General features: G+C 34.6%; 1 protein-coding gene across 1 annotated transcript in view; it reads right to left on the bottom strand.

Annotated features, from left to right (window-relative positions):
* Positions 1-21,819, bottom strand: part of cabin1 (calcineurin binding protein 1) — a 140,493-nt gene that overhangs the window by 4,737 nt on the left and 113,937 nt on the right. The window contains exons 34-35 of the mRNA XM_073819143.1: positions 8,388-8,673; positions 759-914 (exon numbers count right to left, since the gene is read on the bottom strand). Coding sequence (XP_073675244.1) covers positions 759-914; positions 8,388-8,673 — 442 coding nt within the window. The remainder of the gene's footprint in view (positions 1-758; positions 915-8,387; positions 8,674-21,819) is intronic.

Below are 21,819 nucleotides of genomic sequence, written 5' to 3'. Positions count from 1 at the left end.
TGGTTAAGAAATTATGTTTTTTGAGGAAAACATTTCAGGAACCATCTCCAAATAGTGGACTTAAATGGTGGCTGCAAGTTTGAATTTGCTTAAAATGGCTCTAAACGATCCCAGTCAATGTATAATAACAGTAAAACGATTGGTTAATTTCTAAAAAAAAAACTGTACAATTTATATACTTATTAACCCCAAATGCTCATCTTGTCTAGCTCTGCGTGAACTCTGTGTATTCCAGTTCAAGACAGTTAGGGTATGTCAAAAAAATCCCATCTTCAAAATCCTCTCATCCCTGTTTTACCTTTTTTTGTAAAGAGCGTGTACTTCTGCGCGATGTTGGACCATTTGGAAGTTGGAGGAGAAAATGAGATGGGAGTTTTTCGACATACCCTAACTGTCTTGAACGGAAATACACGCAGAGCTAGACAAGACGAGTGTTTGAGGTTAAAAAGTATATAAATTGTAAATTTTTTAAGAAAACACTAGATAAGACCCTTCTTCCTTGGATGAGATCGTTTAGAGTCCTCTGAAGCTGTATTTAAACTGCATTTTGAAAGTTCAAACTTGCAGGCACCATAGAAGTCTATTATATGCAGAACATTCCTGAACATAATTTCTTTATGACTGAAGAATAAAAGACATGAACATCTTGGATGACAATGGGGTGAGTACATTGTCTAAACATTTTTGTTCTGGAAGTGAACTTCTCCTTTAATGCATCCTTACTTTAAAGAAATCAAACAAACACGAGCAGACGTTACCTGTGCTGGTGTGTGTCGAGCAGGATGGGGGCTCGTGACCGGCCCACTCCTGTGCGCTGTGAATCTGAGAAACGGTGGCCATCTTCATCTGCTGGCACAGATGGGACTCCTGCTGGCGGTACAGCAGACCCTCAGTAACCGGCTCCTCTCTGTCCTCTACAAACACAAACACAGAGACACATGCCATTAGTAGATCATTCAGACACAAAAATCTGATCAGATGGGCCACATTCAAACCAGTTTGGTGAGTGCCATCTCAACTGAATTCTGTATTAATGCATCAAATACATACTGTATATCAGTGTTATTTTTGATTGATTTATATACTATTATAGTATTTATTAGTATTTTTTTAGGGCTGTCAGTTGATTCAAATTTTTTAATTAGAAAAATTATTAATTATTAAAAATTATTAAAATTAATTAGATGATGCTTCGGTCAATTAATCTAATCTAATCTAAGTTTGACTGAGAAAACACCCACAAAAGATTATTTAAAACTATTGTTGTGTTAAATGAGAAAGTATCAAATAGACATTGACAAATAGACAAATTGTAGCTTACAAAGAAATATTTGATTTGATTCAACATAAAATTCTGCAATGGCCTAACGTAAACTATATAATATAAAAAGAAGATAATTTGAGAAACATCTCAGTATTTTTTGTTCACACATTGAAAGTCACTGGTAACCAAAATAGCTTTGTTACCAACAGTCTTTAAAATACCTTCTTTTATGCTCCACAAAAGAAAGGTTTGAAATGACATTAGGGTGAGTTAATGACACCAGAATGAAATTTGTTTGGGTGAACTATCCCTTTAATACTTTTAGCAGTAGTTGTTGTAGTATTTAATGAAACGTAACTAAAATAAGAAACTAAATCTGCCAGCAGGTGGCGGTAAATGTATTTCAATTCGTTCAAACCTCTGATTTATTTAGGAATTCAGTAAATGGCTCACTTTATGAATGAGGCTTTAAATCAATTTAAGTGATTCACAGGATTCGTTCAAAGCAGGGATTCATTCAGAAACTAAACACCGCATTCTGCCATGGCTTCAAAGGTAATATGTCCCCTGCAAAATTAAGAAAAAAATCACATAACATTGCATTTAAAATATACCACAATCAACTTATTATTTACTGAACTGTTGTATGAAATCACATTTAAGCTTGTGATAGATCGGTACAAAATATTGCTCTTGCTACCTGTGTGATATTGTGTGATATGCAGGTATGTGCCAAAAAATTTGAATATTGAGGGGAAAGTCCATTTATTTCAATAATTTGTTTCAAAAAGTGAAACCTGTATGTTATATTAGTTCACTACACACAAAGTGAAATATTTCAAGCCTTTATTTGTTACAATTTAAATGATTATGGATTAAAGACAAAAAAAAAATCCAGTATTTCACAAAATTAGAATATTTCATGTGACCAATAAAAAAGGATCTTAAACACATGTTGGCCTTCTGAAAAGTGGGTTAATGTATTATGTACTCAGTACATCAGTGTCCTCAGTGTTGGGTTCCTTTTGCACCAATTACAGCATCAAAATAAAACCATCATCTCCAAAAAGCCTGATTATGGGTCAAGCAGATCCTGAACCAAAAACAATGTCAGAAGCATCTGTGCTGGGCTAAGGAGAAAAGGTATTGGTCTGTTGCCCAGTGGTCCCAAGTCCTGTTTACAGATGAAAGCAAATTTTGCATTTGATTTGCAAATCAAGGTCCCAGAGTCTGGAGGAAGACCGGAGAGGCACAAAAGTCAAGCTGCTTAAAGTCCAGTGTGAAGTTTCCACAGTCAGTGATGGTTTGGAGCCATGTCATCTGCTGGTGTGGGTCCATTGACTGTGGATGTGATAAAAGACAACGCAGCTGTCTACCAGGAAATTTAAGAGCACTTCATGCTTCCTGTTGCTGACAAGCTTTTTGGAGATGATGATTTTATTTTCCAGCAGGATTTGGCACCTGCCTACAAAACCAAAACTACCAGTACCTGGTTTAATAGCCATGGAATAACTGTACTTGATTGGCCGGCAAACTCGCCTGACTTAAACCCCATTGAAAATCTATGGGGTATTGTCAAAAGAAAGACGAGGGAACAGAGACCCCGAAATGCAGTACATTAACACACTTTTCAGAAGCAGTGTTGTTTTCGTCAACGATGACGATGACGAAATCATTTTGTTGACGCCACTTTTTTCCATGACGATAACGAGACGTTGACGAAATAAAAATGGCTCGTTGATGACTAAAACATGACGAGACGTGTGTGAGTTTTCGTTGACGAGACGAGAATAGACGAAAATGTTAGTGGTTGGTCCGTCAGACGTTTAAAATGCATGACATTTCTGCTTATTGTGCATGCCAATTAAAACCGGAAAATATCTGCCGCTATGGCAAGCCGTTTTAGCATTAAAAACTCCTTGCCATACTAGTATGGCAAGCCGCTTTAGCATTCCATCCTTGTTTGTCTTTTATGTTTTAAAACATTCCTTCATTATTGTAATTATTGGTGAAAATAGTCGATCCGGAAGCTCACATTTTGTTGAACTATAGATCTGCTATTTTCAGAACTTAAGTGACACTACCCAACAGCAAAATACTTACTGACCTACATTAATTTGTTAAAAGACTACTTTTTCCCCTTTTTTGACTAAAACTAGACTAAAACATTTTTGACTTTTCGTCGACTAAAACTAGACTAAAACCTTTTTGACTTTTCGTCGACTAAAATTGGACTAAAACTATCACATATAGAAGTGACTAAAATTTGACTAAAACTAATAACCATTTTAGTCCAAAAGACTAAGACTAAATCTAAGATGGTTGTCAAAAACAACACTGTTCAGAAGGCTAAAATGTGTTTAAGATCCTTTTTTATTGGTCACATGAAATATTCTTTTCTTTTTCATTTTGTGAAATGCTTTTTTTGTCTTTAATCCATAATCATTAAAATTAAAACAAATAAAGGCTTGAAATATTTCACTTTGTGTGTAGTGAACTAATATAACATACAAGTTTCACTTTTTGAAACAAATTACTGAAATAAATGGACTTTCCAGCGATATTCTAATTTTTTGGCACATGCCTGTGAATATGAGACAAAACACATACAGGGGCTATTTTTGCACCAATATCTTGAATTTTAGGTCATAACTGCATTTATAGAGTTGTTGCCCTGCATCTTATTTTTCAACAGTCAACTATATGAAACGCCAGTGCGTTAACTGCATTAAAATATTTGAATCACATTATTTTATCATAACTAATTAAGTTAACATGTTGAACTGACAAACCTAGTATTTTTACATTAGTTCAATTTTAGTAAATTATTATTCTATTTTACTTATTTCTATTTAGCATTTAGCAATTTTTATTTAGTTTATTTTTATTTTATTTCACTTAAACTTATTTCAGTTCATTGCAAAAGCAACATTTCTAATTTAATTTCTACCTTTTTGTAAACATTTAACCATTTCCTAATAACTATTACTTTGTTTATCTCAGCTTTTTTAAATGATGAAGGTTATTTACTTAAATATCTGCATTTATTTTTCAGTTTCCACTAAAGTGTCAGAATAAAATGCGTCTGAGATACAGTGTTGTCAAGGATTACGGTTACTATGGTTGTGAGAATAACATGATTTAATGAGCTTAATAACCACTGACTGTAAACATCACACCAATAATCAATAACACAGTGCCAGATAGAGCTTGTTTGTGTGCATCTAAGCATGTTTATGATGACTATGCACATTTACTCCTAACACCATTTGACATAACATCTCATGAGGTACAAACTGTGACTGCATTTCAAAGACTGAGCTGACCCACCCAAATGTGATTATGTAGTAGAGCGTGTACTTTCATTCGGCCTCAAGGACACACACACACACGCACAAGGTCTTTCTGCTGTATACATGCACACTTAACACAATCATGTACTTGGGCACTTCATCCTTGTTTCCTTAGCAACTGAGCATGAAGCACAGAACACATCAGTCTGAACGAGTCACAGTGAACACACCCGTTAAAGGCCAGTCTGTCTGCATGTGTATCTTACAGAAAGACGTGGGACAGACACAACTTGCTCTATTAGTAATGAAAGTTTTGTTGAAGTTTAGGGGTGTGACGAGACACTTATCTCATGAGTACAAGACGAGACAAGATTTTTTAACTTGTTAAAATAAATCCTCAATGATGAAATATATAGGGGAAAATAGTATTTTATTCAACAAAAAACACAAAATGCAAAAAAATGTAGGCGCATTTTGATATGAACTTGTACTTTATGAAATTAAACTTCTATTTTAATGAATTATATGCAGTAACAAAAATGTAAACTAATGCTGCATGATTCTGGGTAAACTGAAAAACGATTTTCTTTTATAAACTGGAGATCACAATTCTGAAGAAAAAAAGGATTAGAAATCTAAACAAAATTACGTAATTTACCAGTGGTTCTGACAGAATGTTCACTGCTCAAGTCTGAATTAAAAAAAAAAAAATGAAGGAGCCAGTGTCTCAATTAATAAAAACCTGTTTCACTATTGGAATCTCTTGAATGTATAATTCAATGACAAATACTTTTTTTTTTTTTTTTAAACGTGTAGTTGTTGCCATCTCCTGGCGAAGAGAATAAACGTTGCTCTACAGACATGTTAGAAGATACTTTCGTTTTGATCGCTACTGTAGACAATACGTGTTTATATCCAAACTATAAGCTTTTATCCCAGTGCTTATGTTATTTAAATGTCTGTAACAAAGAAACATTGATGATTATGTGGTTAAAAAGACTGTTGCTTTCTGAAACCGCAGCAGTAAGAATGCAGATTTGAATGTCTTCAATAACTTTCACATCGTATGCGTCAGTGGAGCGCGCAAAAGAGTTATAATAGACAACGCTGAATCGTTGTCATTCATCAATAAGATCGCGTGGGTGTTTGAATAGAGATTGTGATATTTTAACTGTTAGTCATGCGGCTCTAATGTAAACACTTCAAAATGTTTTGCCATGATATCTTCACGTTCTCGCGAGACCAATCAGATCTTGTGAGACACCAACGGATCTCGCACGAGATCTCGTCACACCCCTATTGAAGTTATATGCTGTATGTTGATCCCTTGCATGCAGTGGTTACATAAAGTGTAAATCATAAACAGAATGTTTAATCTGATGAACAAACACGCCCTCTGCTGGACACATGTGGAAATCTGTCAAATGAGTTTCAACCAATGCAGCGTCTACTGCAAAGGGTGTCAAATTCTATATAATATATTTATATAATAATATAATACAACAGAGCCAACTTAAATGGAATACTAGCTCAATAAATAAGCTTTCTATTGATGTATTGTTTGTTAGGATAGGACAATATTTGGCCGAGATACATCTATTTGAAAATCTGGAATCTGAGGGTGCAAAAAAAATCTATATACTGAGAAAATCACCTTTAAAGTTCTCCAAATTAAGTTCTTAACAATGTATATTAATAATCAAAAATTACATTTTGATATATTTATAGTATAAATTTTATAAAAAATCTTCATGGAACATGATATTTACTTAATTTCCTAATGATTTTTGGCATAAAAGAAAAATCAATAATTTTGACCCATACCATGTATTTTTGGCTATTGCTACAAACATACCCCAGCGACTTAAGACTGGTTTTGTGGTCCAGGGTCATATACGTTGATTTGCTGCTCAAGAAACATTTATTATCATTGATGAAATCATTGTGCTGTTTAATGATTTTGTGAAAACTGGGATTCCTTAAAGAACAAACAGTCTAAAGGAGCAGCATTTATTTTAGATAAAAATCTTGTAACATGATAAATGTTTTTATATTCCCTGTAGATCCAGTTTAATATAGATGCACATTTCCGCCATAATAATTCTAGCAATTCTTACTTTTTCTCAGAATTGCAATATAAACTCACAATTGCGAGAAATAAAGTCAGAATTACTAGATCAGTTAATATCACAAACTTGGGGGAAAAAAAAGGCACAATTCTGAGGAAAAAAATTTAAATTATGAGATATCTTACAATTGCAACATGTATTTTAATATTTACTGTAGATCAATTTTATATGGAAACACATTTCTGGCACTATTGCAATTATCTCATAATTCCTCAGAATTTTGTGATATAAATTGTGAGCAATAAAGTGAGAATTGTGTAATATAAACTTGCAGTTGCGAGAAATAAAGTCAGAATTGTCGCAAAATATTTGTATCTCGCAACGCTGACTTTTGTCTCAAAACTGCAAGTTTGTATCTCGCAATTCTTACTTAGAATTATAAAGTCCAATTTTGAAGGGGAAAAGACTTCAAAAGTTTATATCTCAATTCTGACTTAACTCGCAATTGCATGTTGTAAAGTCAGAATTGCGAGATAAACTTACAATTCTAAAAAAAAGAAAATTGAATTGAATTATGAGGTATCTTGCAATTGTAACATTGTAAATGTTTTTTTTTATATTCACCGTGGATCTATTTAATATAAAAAAACATGTTTCCACCACTAAATAAAAAAAAGGTTATTGCAACTATTTATAAAAAAAATTCTAACTCTCTTTTCTCAGAATTTTGTAATATAACTTGCAATTGTAAGTTGTCTCACAGTCAGAACTATATACTCACAATTGACAATATCAGAATTTCAAGACAAAAACTTGCAAGTTTGACTTTTTCCGCGAATGCAGGCTTGTATCTCGCAATTTTGAGATTTTACACTTTTTTCCTCTGAGTTATGACATTGTATCTCGCATTTCTTTTTTCTTTCTCAGAATTGTAAGATATAAACTCACAATTTCAAGTTATAAATTCCAAAAAAAGACTGATATGTTCTCAGAATTGCGAGTTTATCTCATTTCTGACTTGCAATTGTAACATTATAAATGTTTTTTATATTCACTGTAGATCAGTTTAAAATGGAAACACGTTTCTGCCTCTAAATAAAAAAGGTTATTGCGACTTTTTATCTAAAAATTCTGTGATATAACTCGCAATTGCAAGAATTACAAGACAAAAACTCGCTATTCTGGCTTTTTTTTCACAAATGCGAGTTTGTATCTTGCAGTTCTGACTTTTTCCTCACAATTAGGAGTTTATGTCTTGCAGTTTTGACTTTTTCACACAATTCTGACTTTTCTCTGAATTGTGAGTTTGTATCTTGCAATTCTGTTTTTTTCTTCTCAGAATTGTGAGATGTAAACTCAGGGTGTTAATATATCAGTTTTGACTTAACTCGCAATTGTAACACGTTTCCCCCACTAAATAAATTGCAAGAAAAAAAGTCAATTGTAAGATAAAAAACAATCGCAATTACCACTTTTATTTTTTATTCTGTGGCAGAAACAAGCTTCAGTAATTTAATGCATTCTCACTGAATAAAAGGTTCCATTTCTTTCACTAAAATAACTGTGCATTTTTGAGATGATTGTACAAATTTAAACATGTTCACTCACAAAACTATGCTGTACTAAGAGGTATACGCAGTAAACATTGCACAATATACGACGAATAGTATGCTAAGTGTTATACACAGCAGATTATTTTATGTTAAAGTTAATTTAACCATTTAACAGCAAAAAAAAAAAAAAAGTCGATAGACGCCATACCTGTGTGAGGCAAGAAGGCCATGCTTGCTATTGGCTGGCTGGGCGTCTTCCGCTGTTGTGATTGGTCGGGTTGGCTGGAAGGCGGGCAGTAGATCTGTGTTGGAGCGCTGTGTGTCTGTGGCTGTATGAGAAGCGGCCGAGGAGTCTTGTTCAGCTTGGCCTCCCCGTCCTGCGTTGATGCTGGGTACGTGTGCGAGTGGAGGCACGGCGTGGAGAACGATGCTGGGAAGAAGATGTCTCGCTGGTCTTTACTAAACTTGGGAGTGCTGGGTGCATCACTGGAGCTCTGAGAGACAGATGGGACAGAAAAACAGTGCCATGAGTTGACATCATCTCTTTTGATTATTTGATTCTCGCAATCAATAAGACTCATTATAAACAACCATCATGAATTAAATAAAAATAGCTGTTCTCTGTTGGAATAAAATGTACTTTGAATATTTATTTCAGTCTTCAGTGTCACACGAACTACTCTGAACCAAATAATACTCAACAAGTAGCATTTATCTCTTAGAACTAGTATAACATCAATGTAGCTACTGAAACAACCAATGAATGAGCAGGAAACACACTTGTTGAGCAAATATCCAATCAAAAGCTCACACTACGAACTCAAACACCCAATCAGCCACATCTGTGAGGCCTACCTGTGAACTAGTGTTTCGTTTTGCCCTGCCAAGGTCCGTCTATCAAGATGGACGCTTCAGTAGACCCTCAGCAGAAAACGCAAGTGAACAGGCAAACAAACTAAACAGCTCTGGGTCCTGTGTGTGTATGTGTGTGTGTCTTGAGAGAAGCACTCAGGGACACGCTCACGGCTCCACAAACAAACTACACCACAACAGAACCAGCTGTTGCCATAGCAACAAAGCCAAACCGCAGCCAATAGCTGATCAAACGACCACGCACTCTCTCTTTCGAGAAAGCATCACTCCGTCTCTTTCTCTTTCGGACCTGTGCGGATCACATCTTCTTGGTTTTGTGCGCTAATGTTCGGTAAAAGCTTCCAGGAGGAAGGGTGGAAAGTTTAATGAAGCTCCGGGATATGATAAAAGAAAGAGCTAAACTTTTTCTTCAGAAGAAAATCTGAGTGGTGCTTGTCTGCGTGAAATTAGAACAAAAATAGGTTTGCCACAAATTACACAATGATTTACAGACCCTCAAGCCGTCCTAGGTGTATATGACTTTCTTCTTTTAGGTTAATGCAATAGGAGTTATAACTTAAAAAATGTCCTGGCTTTAAAAGAACAGTGAATAGCTGTTGAGATTCTGAAGTCCAATAAAATGCATTCATCCATCGTAAAAAGTGTGAAGTACTTTTTATGATGGATTGATGCATTTTTATTGGACTTCTAAATCTCAACAGCTATTCATTGTTGAGATTTTCACACAGCTCCGGAGGGTTAAAAAAAGGCCTTCTGAAGTGAATTGATGCGTTTGTCTAAGAAAAATATCCATAAAACCTTATAAATGGTAATCTATAGCTTCCACTAATTGAATGAACGTTCAAGAGAGACATCGGACCCTATGTAGCGGAAGCTTTGGTGAGAATTTTGTTAGTCTCTCAAGAACCAAGACTGTTTACAGCAAGGAAATACCAGTCTTCTCTTGGCTAGGGTTGGGTATCGAGAACCAGTTCCATTTTAGAACCGGTTCCAAAATTCCAAGAACTGGGTATTCGATAAGAGAAGGGCATTTCGATTCCACTTAACGATTCATGTGTTCGCCATTGTTGCCAAGTCCTCTACTTTCATATTGTTGCTGTGGGTTGTTTTTCATGTCCGTGGGTTGAAGCGACCACAGTATTGTAATCCATTGACAATCAAAAAAAAAAAGTTTTGTTTGGCTAAGAGGACCAAACGTCCATGTATACCACTTCAAGAATGACAAACATGAGTTATGAATGAAAATACATGAGTAAATTGGCTAAATATGCACGAGTCATTGCTATAATTGACAGTAATAATCGGACGAAACATCTGACAGGCTGATGTAAAAAAAAAACAAACAAAAAAACTGTGCATCAAATGATTCAGTCTAAATTCAGAGTTACAAAACTACAGCAGTAACAAGTTTGTGTTGGTTAAATATAGGCTATTTAATAGCTTTCACAGTTCAAGATAAAGCTTAAAAGATGTAGTTTTTAAATTATATAAAATGTTTCAAATTCATATTGATTTATATTGAGTGCATTATTTAATTCTTATACCATTATTATTTAACTTATTTGATTTTAGTAAACTATATATAAGTATTTAAATAATTCACCCTTATAGGCTGTTTGTGTCTGAGCCTATTGACTTTCTGCACTTGCTATACTATACGCTTCAGTTGGGTAAAAGTACTAGAATTTATTACACTAGTAATCTTATAATAAATCGAAAAGCAAGACGTCTTGAAAAAACTATGAAGTGATCACACACATCATCAACACATCTCTTCTCACAGGCACCTTCCCCACTACATTTAAGCAGGCCCGGGTCACCCCACTGCTCAAAAAACCAACACTTAACACTTCACTCATTGACAACTACAGACCTGTCTCTCTCCTTCCATTCATAGCAAAAACACTGGAACGAGCTGTTTTCAACCAGCTATCTTTATTCCTCTCACAGAACAATCTATTGGATGCTAACCAGTCTGGGTTCAGGAGTGGCCATTCAACTGAGACTGCGCTACTGTCTGTCACTGAAGCCTTGCGGACTGCAAAAGCTGATTCCAAATCATCAGTACTCATCTTGCTGGATCTATCTGCAGCCTTTGACACGGTGAATCACCAGATCCTTCTGTCCACCCTCTCATCGCTGGGCATCACAGGGACTTCACTTTGCTGGTTCAAATCCTACCTCTCTGGTAGGTCTTTCAGAGTGGCCTGGGGAGGGGAGGTATCTAAAACCACATCAACTGGTCACTGGGGTTCCTCAGGGATCAGTTCTTGGACCCCTCCTCTTCTCCATATATACTACATCTCTGGGCCCCATCATACAGGCACATGGCTTCTCCTACCATTGCTATGCTGATGACACACAGCTCTATCTTTCATTCAAACCAGATGATCCATCGGTAGCTGCGCGGATCTCAGGCTGCCTGGCGGATATCTCTGCTTGGATGAAGGAACACCATCTACAGCTCAATCTAGCAAAGACCGAGCTCCTTGTCTTTCCTGCCACTCCAACTTTACAACATGACTTCTCCATCCAGTTAGGTTCATCAACAATTACCCCATCGACTTCAGCCAGAAATCTGGGTGTAATCTTTGACAACCAATTGACTTTTAAAGACCACATAGCTAAAACTGCTAGATCTTGCAGGTTTGCATTGCACAACATCAGAAAGATCAGGCCTTTCCTAACAGAGCATGCTGCACAACTCCTCGTCCAGGCCCTGGTCATTTCCAGGCTGGACTACTGCAATGCTCTTTTAGCCGGTCTTCCAGCAAGTACAATCAGACCTCTACAAATGATTCAGAATGCAACAGCACGACTGGTCTTCAATGAGCCCAAAAAGGCCCATGTTGCACCTCTCTTCATATCCATGCACTGGCTACCGGTTACAGCCCGCATCAAATTCAAGACACTGATGCTGGCCTATAGGACAGCCACCGGCTCATCACCTGCCTACCTCCATTCACTACTACGAATCTACACTCCCTCCAGAAGTCTGAGATCCTCTAGTGAAAGACGCCTCATTGTACCACCACAGAGAGGCATGAAATCACTTTCCAGAACATTCTTGTTCAACGTCCCTGCCTGGTGGAATGATCTTCCCACCCCTCTCCGGAATGCAGACTCCTTAACAGTTTTCAAGCGACTGCTGATAACCCATCTTTTTCGACACTATTTGACTCAATAATATTATATATATATAATAAAAAAAAAAAAAAAAAAAAACAACTTTGTTCTCCTCTCTTTCTTGATCTTCCCTTTCTAGCCGGTACTCATCTAACAACGCCTAATATGGTATTTTTGAGCACTTCCTATGTTGATCTGCCTCCTTAGGATGAATCACTTGTTGTATTCCCAATTTGTAAGTCGCTTTGGATAAAAGTGTCTGCTAAATGAATAAATGTAAATGTAATAAATGAAATGGCCTTGTCATACAGCAGTTTTAGACATCGGTCTGTTTTTTGTTATAAGTCAGAAATGACAAGGAGGCAGCTTCCGCAATACAAAGTCAATGGAGAGCGTTGGATTGTCACTGTTGTTCAATGTTTTTATTGTTAATCAGCTGGAAAAAAACTCATTGTTATAGCTGTGGTTTGGACTTTCAACAAATTAGAACAATAATTAAAACTTTATAGTTATCATCCTTGGTGTGAATGAGCCTAAACGCCAAGGTATAACAACACTTGGATAGTAGTTTGTTCCATTATTAGTTAACTAAATATGCCAAATATATGTGACCCAGGACCACAAAACCAGTCGTAAGTACACTGTAAAAAGTTTTCACCAGATTCAACTTAAAAACCTAAGTTCAGCATCTGCCTTAAGTTTTTAAGTTAAATCAGCTTAAATCTACAAGTCATTTTACCTTATTACAATAAAAATGAGTTGATATAACTGGTGAGTTTAATTGACTTGAGTTGATTTAACCTTAAGGCAGTGTAGCAAGGGTATATTTGTAGCAATAGCCAACAGTACATTGTATGGGTCAAAATGATCAATCTTTCTTTAATGCCAAAAATCATTGGGAAATAAGTAAAGATCATGTTCCATGAATATATTTTGTAAATTACCTACAGTACATTTATCAAAACTTAATTTTGATTAGCAATATGCATTGCTAAGATCTTCATTTGGACAACTTTAATGCGATTTTCTCAGCATTTAGATTTTGTTGCACCCTCAGATTCCAAATTTTCAAAAAGCTGTATCTCAGCCAAATATTGTCCTATCCTAACAAACCATACATCAATGGAAGGCTTTCAGATATAAAAAAGACCCTTACGACTAGTTTTGTGGTCCAGGGTCACATATGGTCTTTTTTCCCCAAGCTGGCTTATTTTTGAGGCTTCACCATGATTGTATGACAGAAAATAATTGGTACACAATGTTTCCCAAATGAGGCGTCTGGTCTATTTATTAGAAAAACAAAAACTCATCTCTCAGACACAATATCTGCCCCTCTGTCAAGAAGGCAACAAGCATCCATTCTCAACCTGCACATTTTGACCACAAGGGGGCCAAATGGTCACACTAAAGCAGAGGCTAGTCGTAAAACAGTGCTAATGGAGAGAGGTGTAGAAATGAAGGAACTCATTTTCGTTTAATGCTAGGCTTGGGTTACACATGTGTAGAGATATGCTGCATGGAGCGCAGGAGGTGCGTTGGCACAAGCCTGTTACTATGGAAACACTCCTGCTAGGTATGGCGTGCTTTAACATGCAAGCAGCACAAATCCACGTGTTTGTGTTTAGCTGTGTGCACCCTTAATATGGATTAACATACTGTACACAAAAGCATATTAGACAACAAAATGATATGCCAATGAGGATGTGTGTCAGTTTTGATTTTAAAGCACTGAAATGTGACTGTGACCTGCTATTTGCATAAGATGCTGAATTGTGCAATTGCACGTAAACAGACTGTTGGCAAACGGCTGATCGTCTCGTACAGTAATTATGAAATCTTAAAAACGCATAGCCAAAGAATAAGTAAATTGCCCTTAAAATATTTATTTACCATGGTATCTGTTTTTTCCTAACCATAGTTAGAGTGATTATTGTTCCCATAATAAAACTGCTGTAACAATTGAAACAAAGCAGCAGGATGATTCAGACAGAAGTGTTTGATCCTACTACTGTGATGTTTACAGTAGTAACAATAAGTGTAGAGACTTGATTTTTAGTGGTGTTTATTCACCAACACAATGCTGGGGTGTTGAGTTGGTTGCTGGAGAAGTGATATTTCATTGCTAAGGCATTCTCAATGTTCTTTAGCACATTTCTATGTGGTTGCTATGATATTCTAGAAATAGTAATAGCAGGCATGTGGTCAGGTAAGGAAAAAATGACTATAAAATAATAATAAATATAAATTTAAATAGTTATTATTATTTGTATTAATTAAATCTATTATTATTATCATAAAAAATCTGCATATTCTTAAAATTATAAATATACTACTATTGCAATAAAACTTAATATAAAAATATAAAAAATAAGAAATTGCAATAAAACAGTTTTTATATAAAGGATTATATTAAAACCAATATTTTATATTGTTTAAATAATATTATTATTACACTGTAAAATAAAGTATTTAGTAACAATAACAGTACTAATTTATATAAAAACAATATTTTATAATTTAAATAACAATAACAATTATTATTATTATTCTGAAACAATATTTGATAATTTAAGAAACAACAACAATAGTAATAATAATACTAATTATTTTATTATAAAACAATATTTTATATTTTATTATTATTATTAAAACCAATTTGTTATATAATTAAAATATAATACGATTTTTACTATAGGTAATTAATAATAAAAATTATTAAAATAAAAATATTATATGTTTATTTATTTATTTATATTATTATTATCATTATTACTACTTAATACTTCACAGTGTAATAGTTTTATTGCAATAGTAGTATATTTATATTTTTAAGAATGTGTACAAAAAAAGTACAAAAATATTTCATATTTTAAATAATAATAAATACCAATGATAAAATATTGTTTTATAATAATAATATAATAATAATAATAATAATAATATAATACTAATAGTTTAATTACCTATAATAAAAATATTATTAAAACCAATATTTTTATTACTTAAATTATAAATATTATTAATATTGCAACACTACTGCACTGTAAAATAAAAAGTATTTAATAATAGTAAAACTACTACTAATAATAAAACAATCTTTTATTTAATTAATATTTATTCTACCGAACAACAGTAAAATTACAATACTAATATTTATTATTTTATCTATCTATCTATCTATCTATCTATCTATCTATCTATCTATCTATCTATCTATCTATCTATCTATCTATCTATCTATCTATCTATCTATCTTAAAGGGATAGTTCACCCAAAAATGAAAATTTGATGTTTATCTGCTTACCCCCAGGGCATCCAAGATGTAGGTGACTTTGTTTCTTCAGCAGAACACAAACAAAGATTTTTAACGAAAACTGGTGCAGTCTGTCAGCCAAATAATGGACGTGGATGGGCACCAAACCTTTAAAAGTAAACAAAAACATGCACAGACAAATCCAAATTACACCCTGCGGCTCGTGACGATACATTGATGTCCTAAAACACGAAACGATCGGTTTTTGCGAGAAACTGATCAGTATTTATATCATTTTTTACCTTTGATACACAGCCACGTCCATCTGTCCTGAGCACGAGCTTGTCATCCGGATCGTTACACGTGCACACGCTCTGGCGTAGAATACGCAAACGCCGTAAAGGGAAATCTGTGAAAAGTCCCGGATGAGTTTGTGCAAGCAAACGTAATCTTTTAGCTTTAAATCGGTTTGAACAATCAGGATAAGCGCAAGTAATTACCATTTTGAATAGCCGCTATACCCACAGTCTGTGGATCAATGAGTGTTGTATACATAGATCGCTTCGGCATTTGCGTATTCTACGCCAGAGCGTGTTCACATGTAACGTGCCTGATTCTAAACTCGTGCTCAGGACAGATGGACGTGGCTGTGTATAAAAGGTAAAAAATTATATAAATACTGTTCAGTTTCTCACAAAAACCGATCGTTTCATGTCTTAGGACATCAATGTATCGTCACGAGTCGCAGGGTGTAATTTGGATTTGTCTGTGCACGTTTTTGATTACTTTTAAAGGTTTGGTGCCCATCTACTGCCATTATTTGGCTGGCAGACTGCACCGGTTTTCCTTAAAAATATTCATTTGTGTTCTACTGAGGAAACAAAGTCACCTACATCTTGGGTGCCCTGGGGGTAAGCAGATAAACATCAAATTTTCATTTTTGGGTGAACTATCCTTTTAACTGTTCTAAATGATTTTAAATCATTTTTAAAATCCTATAATCAATAACAATTCCTTGCTTTTATTGTTGTGATTATTTTTGTGATGATTTTAATTCCTTTTTTGTAAAGCACTTTGAATTGCCATTTTGTATAAAATGTACTATATAAATAAACTTGCCTTTCACTATACAGCTTTCATTTTGGTGGAAAACTGCTGTGAGACCTAAAAGCTTCTCATTTGTTGACATAAAAAAAATTTAAGCAACAGTTATTAAGTTTCATATATTTACCAACACCAATTTCACAAAAAAAACTGGTGCTTTGCGTTCATTAATTTTAGACCCTGGATAAGATTGTAAAGGTGTCCCGTGCACACAGTCACTAGATGGCGCTGCTTATGCTGTGATGTTAAAAACTATGCTATTTATGTATGAAATACATGCATTTTTAATGTATTCGAAAATGCAGCATTCTTTCCCTCCGACGTGTACATTATGAAAAAAAGCCAGAGTTGTATACACAGTCCACCATGGGAGTTTGCACTAGTGGAATATATTTGCTCTCTAATCTTGCTTTCTCCTGCACTCTAAAAGCCACATGATGACTCAAATGACAACAAACAGCAAACAAACCCATTCATAACCTCTCAAAACAACAGCAGCTCTTCCTGTAGCCTTAAATGACAACTCTCATTTCACAGCACCTGCAGATGGGGAGAGGGAGCGAGCGAGCGACTCTTTAGTCAGTGAGCAGCAGACAGCTCAAAGAAACAGCAACCCACTGACAGCAAGTTAATGAACTCCAAACACATTAATGGACCTTCAGCAATTACAGCAATTGAGGAATTACAGAGGTTTAAAAAGGCTGTATGCTGCCGAACTTCAGGAGCGGCAGGCTTTATGATGAGGGGGTGGCAGAGCCTAGTGGTTAACACTGTGTCAACTAACCACAGAGGTTACAAACGTTGACTCTTACTCACACTCGTGCCATTTTAAACCTGTATGCCTCTCCCCATCAGAAAGTGGCTCTATATTTTAATATAGTTATGGTTAGATATGGAAAAAATTCTACCTCTGCAGTTACCCAACTTCATCAATTTTTGTTTTCTGACTTATAAAGTATCCCATCACACTGTAAGAAAACACTGTACAATTCAGAGAATGCTTGAACTGTTCAAATAAATCAAATAGAATCAAACCGAAAAAAAAAAAAAAAAAAGTTATTGCGAGTTATCTCACAATTCGGACTTTTTTTCTTGGTTATGATATAAACTCACAATTACGAGTTGTCAAGTCCAAGTTGTGAAATAAAAACTCACACTTCTGACTTTTTTCCTCAGAATTCCGTGACATAAACTCGCAATTTAGACTTTTTTCCTCAGAATCCTGTGACAAACTCACAACTCAAAATTCTGTGATCTGAACTCGCAATTCTCTCTCAGAATTCTGTGATCCAAACTCGCAATTCAGACTTTTACCCTTTAGAATCCCATGATATAAACTTGTAATTCTGACTTTATTTCTCAGAAATCCCTGATATAAACTCAGTTCTGACTTTTCTCTAAATTCTGCGATATGAACTCACAATTCTGTTTCTCTAAATTCTGTGATATGAACTCACAATTCTGTTTTTCTCTGTGATATAAACTTGCAATTCTAACTTTATTTTTCTGAATTCTGTGATCTGAACGCGCAATTCTGACATTTTCTTAGAATTCTATGATTTAAACTCGCAATTCAGACTTTTTTCCTCAAAATTCTGTGATCTAAACTCCCAATTCTCAGAAGTATTTTTCTAAGAATTCCATGATATAAACTTGCAATTCAGACTTTTTTCTTAGAATTCCATGACATAAACTGACAATTTTCTCTGAGAGTTCTGTGATATAAACTCGCAATTAAGACTTTTTTCTCTCAGAATTCTGTGATATAAACTAGCAATTCAGACTTTTTTCTTAGAATTACGTGACATAAACTGGCAATTTTCTATCAGAGTTCTGTGATATAAACTCGCAATTAAGACTTTTTTCTCAAAATTCTGTGATCTAAACTAACAATTCTCTCTCAGAATTCCGTGATATAAACTCACAATTCTGACTTTTTTCCTCAGAATTCCATGACATAAACTCACCATTTTATCTCAGAATTCCATGATATAAACTCGCAATTCAGACTTTTTTCCTCAGAATTCCGGGATCTAAACTCGCAATTCTCTCTCAGAATTCTGTGATATAAACTCGCAATTCTGACTTTATTTCCCAGAACTTATCCATGACATACTCACAATTCAGACTTCTGTGATATAAACTTGCAATTCTCTCTCAGAGTTCCATGATATAATCTCACAATTAAGACTTTTTTTTCTCTCAGAATTCCGTGATATAAACTCGCAATTCAGACTTTTTTCTCTCAGAATTCCGTGATATAAACTCGCAATTCAGACTTTTTTCCTCAGAATTCTGTGACATAAACTCGCAATTCAGACTTTTTTCTAGGAATTCCAAGACATAAACTCACAATTCAGACTTTTTTCTTAGAATTTTGAGACATAAACTTGCAATTCAGACTTTTTTCTAGGAATTCCGAGACATAAGCTCGCAATTCAGACTTTTTTCTAGGAATTCTGTGACATAAACTAGCAATTCAGACTTTTTTCTAGGATTTCCGAGACATAAACTGGCAATTCAGACTTTTTTCTTAGAATTCCGTGATATAAACTCGCAATTTAGACTTTTTTCGTAGAATTCTGACATAAATTGGCATTTTTCTCTCAGAATTCCAGTATATAAACTCACAATTAACACTTTTTTTTACTCAGTATTCCATGATATAAACTCGCAATTCTCTCTCAAGAGTTCCGTGATATAAACTTGCAGTTCAGACTTTTTTTCTCAAAATTCTGTGATCTAAACTAACAATTCTCTCTCAGAGTTCCGTGATATAAACTTGCAGTTCAGACTTTTTTCTCAAAATTCTGTGATCTAAACTAACAATTCTCTCTCAGAATTCCGTGATATAAACTCACAATTCTGACTTTTTTCCTCAGAATTCCATGACATAAACTCGCCATTTTATCTCAGAATTCCATGATATAAACTCGCAATTCAGACATTTTTCCTCAGAATACAATGACATACTCACAATTCAGACTTTTTTCTCAAAATTCCAGGATCTAAACTCGCAATTCTCTCTCAGAATTCTGTGATATAAACTCACAATTCTGACTTTATTTCTCAGAACTTATCCGTGACATACTCACAATTCAGACTTCTGTGATATAAACTTGCAATTCTCTCTCAGAGTTCCATGATATAAACTCGCAATTCTGACTTTTTTCTCAAAATTGCTTGATGCAAACTCGCAATTCTAACTTTTTTTTTCCTCAGAATTTTTTGTTATTTTTGGAGCTCTACTTGCTTGCATTGTATAGACCATTGTGCCTAAAATCTCTTTTTGTTTTATAGAAAAAAGATACATGGTTTTAAAATGACACAAGGGTGAGTAAATGACAGAATCTTGCGCTGCAGGGGAATCTGCCTGTAATAAACGTACTGCAAGTCACTTAGGATAAAATTGCCAGTCAGATGACTAATGAGTAATCAGTAAAGAAAAAAGGAAAAAGAGCCTAAACAGCCTCAAATGGGATATCTCAGGGAAAACCTCTGTTATGTTTGTGCAGTGCCTGATTGTATGACTGAATTCAGTCATGTTTGATTGGAGCAGGTTTGTTAGCGCTCTGCAATATATGACATAGACTGAAGCATTTGTGACGAGCACCCCCCACCCACTCACTATCTCTCAAACCAATGCATGAACCCACGCTACCCACCGACAGGCGCATTTCCTGTTTGACTGCTTGTTTCAGAGAGCAATGACTTCTGAGGTAAACAACAAAGACGGGAGACCTGTTGAATAAACAAACCCCCTCAAACTGTCTGAGGAACGAGGACGAGTTCAATTTTAGTGATTCTTTACTAATGCTGTGAGCAGGTCACAGTGGAAAGAGCAGCAGACAGCAACCGTCCTCGTCCTATTTTGAGTCAGAGGTGGTTCACATTGAGAAACAGTTGTTAGACTGATGTAAGTATATTACAGTATAATGCTTCTATTTGACATGAATGCTGTTCATTTGAACTTTCTATATATCAAAGAACCCTGAAAAAATGCATCACAGTTTTTACAAAAATATTAAGCAACTGTTTTCACCATTGATAATAATAAATGTTTCTTAAGCATCAAATTGACATTAGAATGATTTATGAAGGATCATGTGACACTGAAAACTGAAGTAATAATATTGAAAATTCAGCTTTGATCACAGAAATAAATTACAATTGAAATGTTTATATTAAAATAGAAACCTTTTTTACATTAAAATATTTTAATTTATTACTATTACTAAGTCAGGCTTTTTTCATAATGTTTAAAAGTAGTGTGTAACTGATTATGGTTACTTAAATAATTAGGTATTTGTTTATTTATTTATTGTATGTTCTAATACTATTGTATTTAATACGTATTATATAAACAATCTTTAAATCTTTAAACACTAAATAACTTCTGAACAATCATTTTGTAAGTGATTTTGTAATTTGTCAACTAAAAGAAGCAATAACCAGATAAAAAAAGGTTTATCAAGACAAATTTAAGTTGTCTTGAGAAAGCCGGACGAGAAAGTTTAAAAAAAAAAGTTTTAATTTAGTTTAATGGTTTTCAGTCTGAAATAGTTTGATAGATAGATAGATAGTTTGCAAGTTACTAGCATGTTACTAGTATGCTTTTGGCATGACTAGCATGCTGCTAACATGTTTACAGCATGAATAACATGGTACTAGCATGTTGTTAGCAGGTTTCTAGCATGATTAGCAAGTTACTAGCAAGTTGCTACCTTGAATAGTAAGTTACTAGCATGTTGTTAACATGATTAGCATGTCGATAGCATAACATGTTAACACATTTCTAGCATGATTAACATGTTACTAGCATATTGTTAGCATCATTTGCAAGTTACTAACATGCTGTAGCATGATTAGCATGTTACTAGCATGTTGTTAGCAGGTTTCTAGCATGATTAGCAAGTTACTAACAAGTTGCTACCATGAATAGTAAGTTACTAACATGTTGTTAACATGATTAGCATGTCGATAGCATAACATGTTAACACATTTCTAGCATGATTAACATGTTACTAGCATATTGTTAGCATCATTTGCAAGTTACTAACATGCTGTAGCATGATTAGCATGTTACTAGCATGTTGCTGACATGATTTTATCATGATCAGCATGTTACTAGCTTGTTGCTAACATGTTACTAGCATGATATTATCACGATTAGCATGTTATTAGCATGTTTTTAACATCATTTGCAAGTTACTAACATGTTGCTAACATGATTAGTATGTTACTAACATTGCTAACATGATTTAATCATGATCAGCATGTTGCT

The sequence above is a fragment of the Garra rufa genome, chromosome 15 (genome assembly GCF_049309525.1).
Source record: "Garra rufa chromosome 15, GarRuf1.0, whole genome shotgun sequence".
In the NCBI taxonomy this organism is placed as follows: Eukaryota; Metazoa; Chordata; class Actinopteri; order Cypriniformes; family Cyprinidae; genus Garra; species Garra rufa.
The sequence above is the reverse complement of the archived record's forward strand: the minus strand, read 5'-3'. Positions and strand labels throughout refer to the sequence as shown.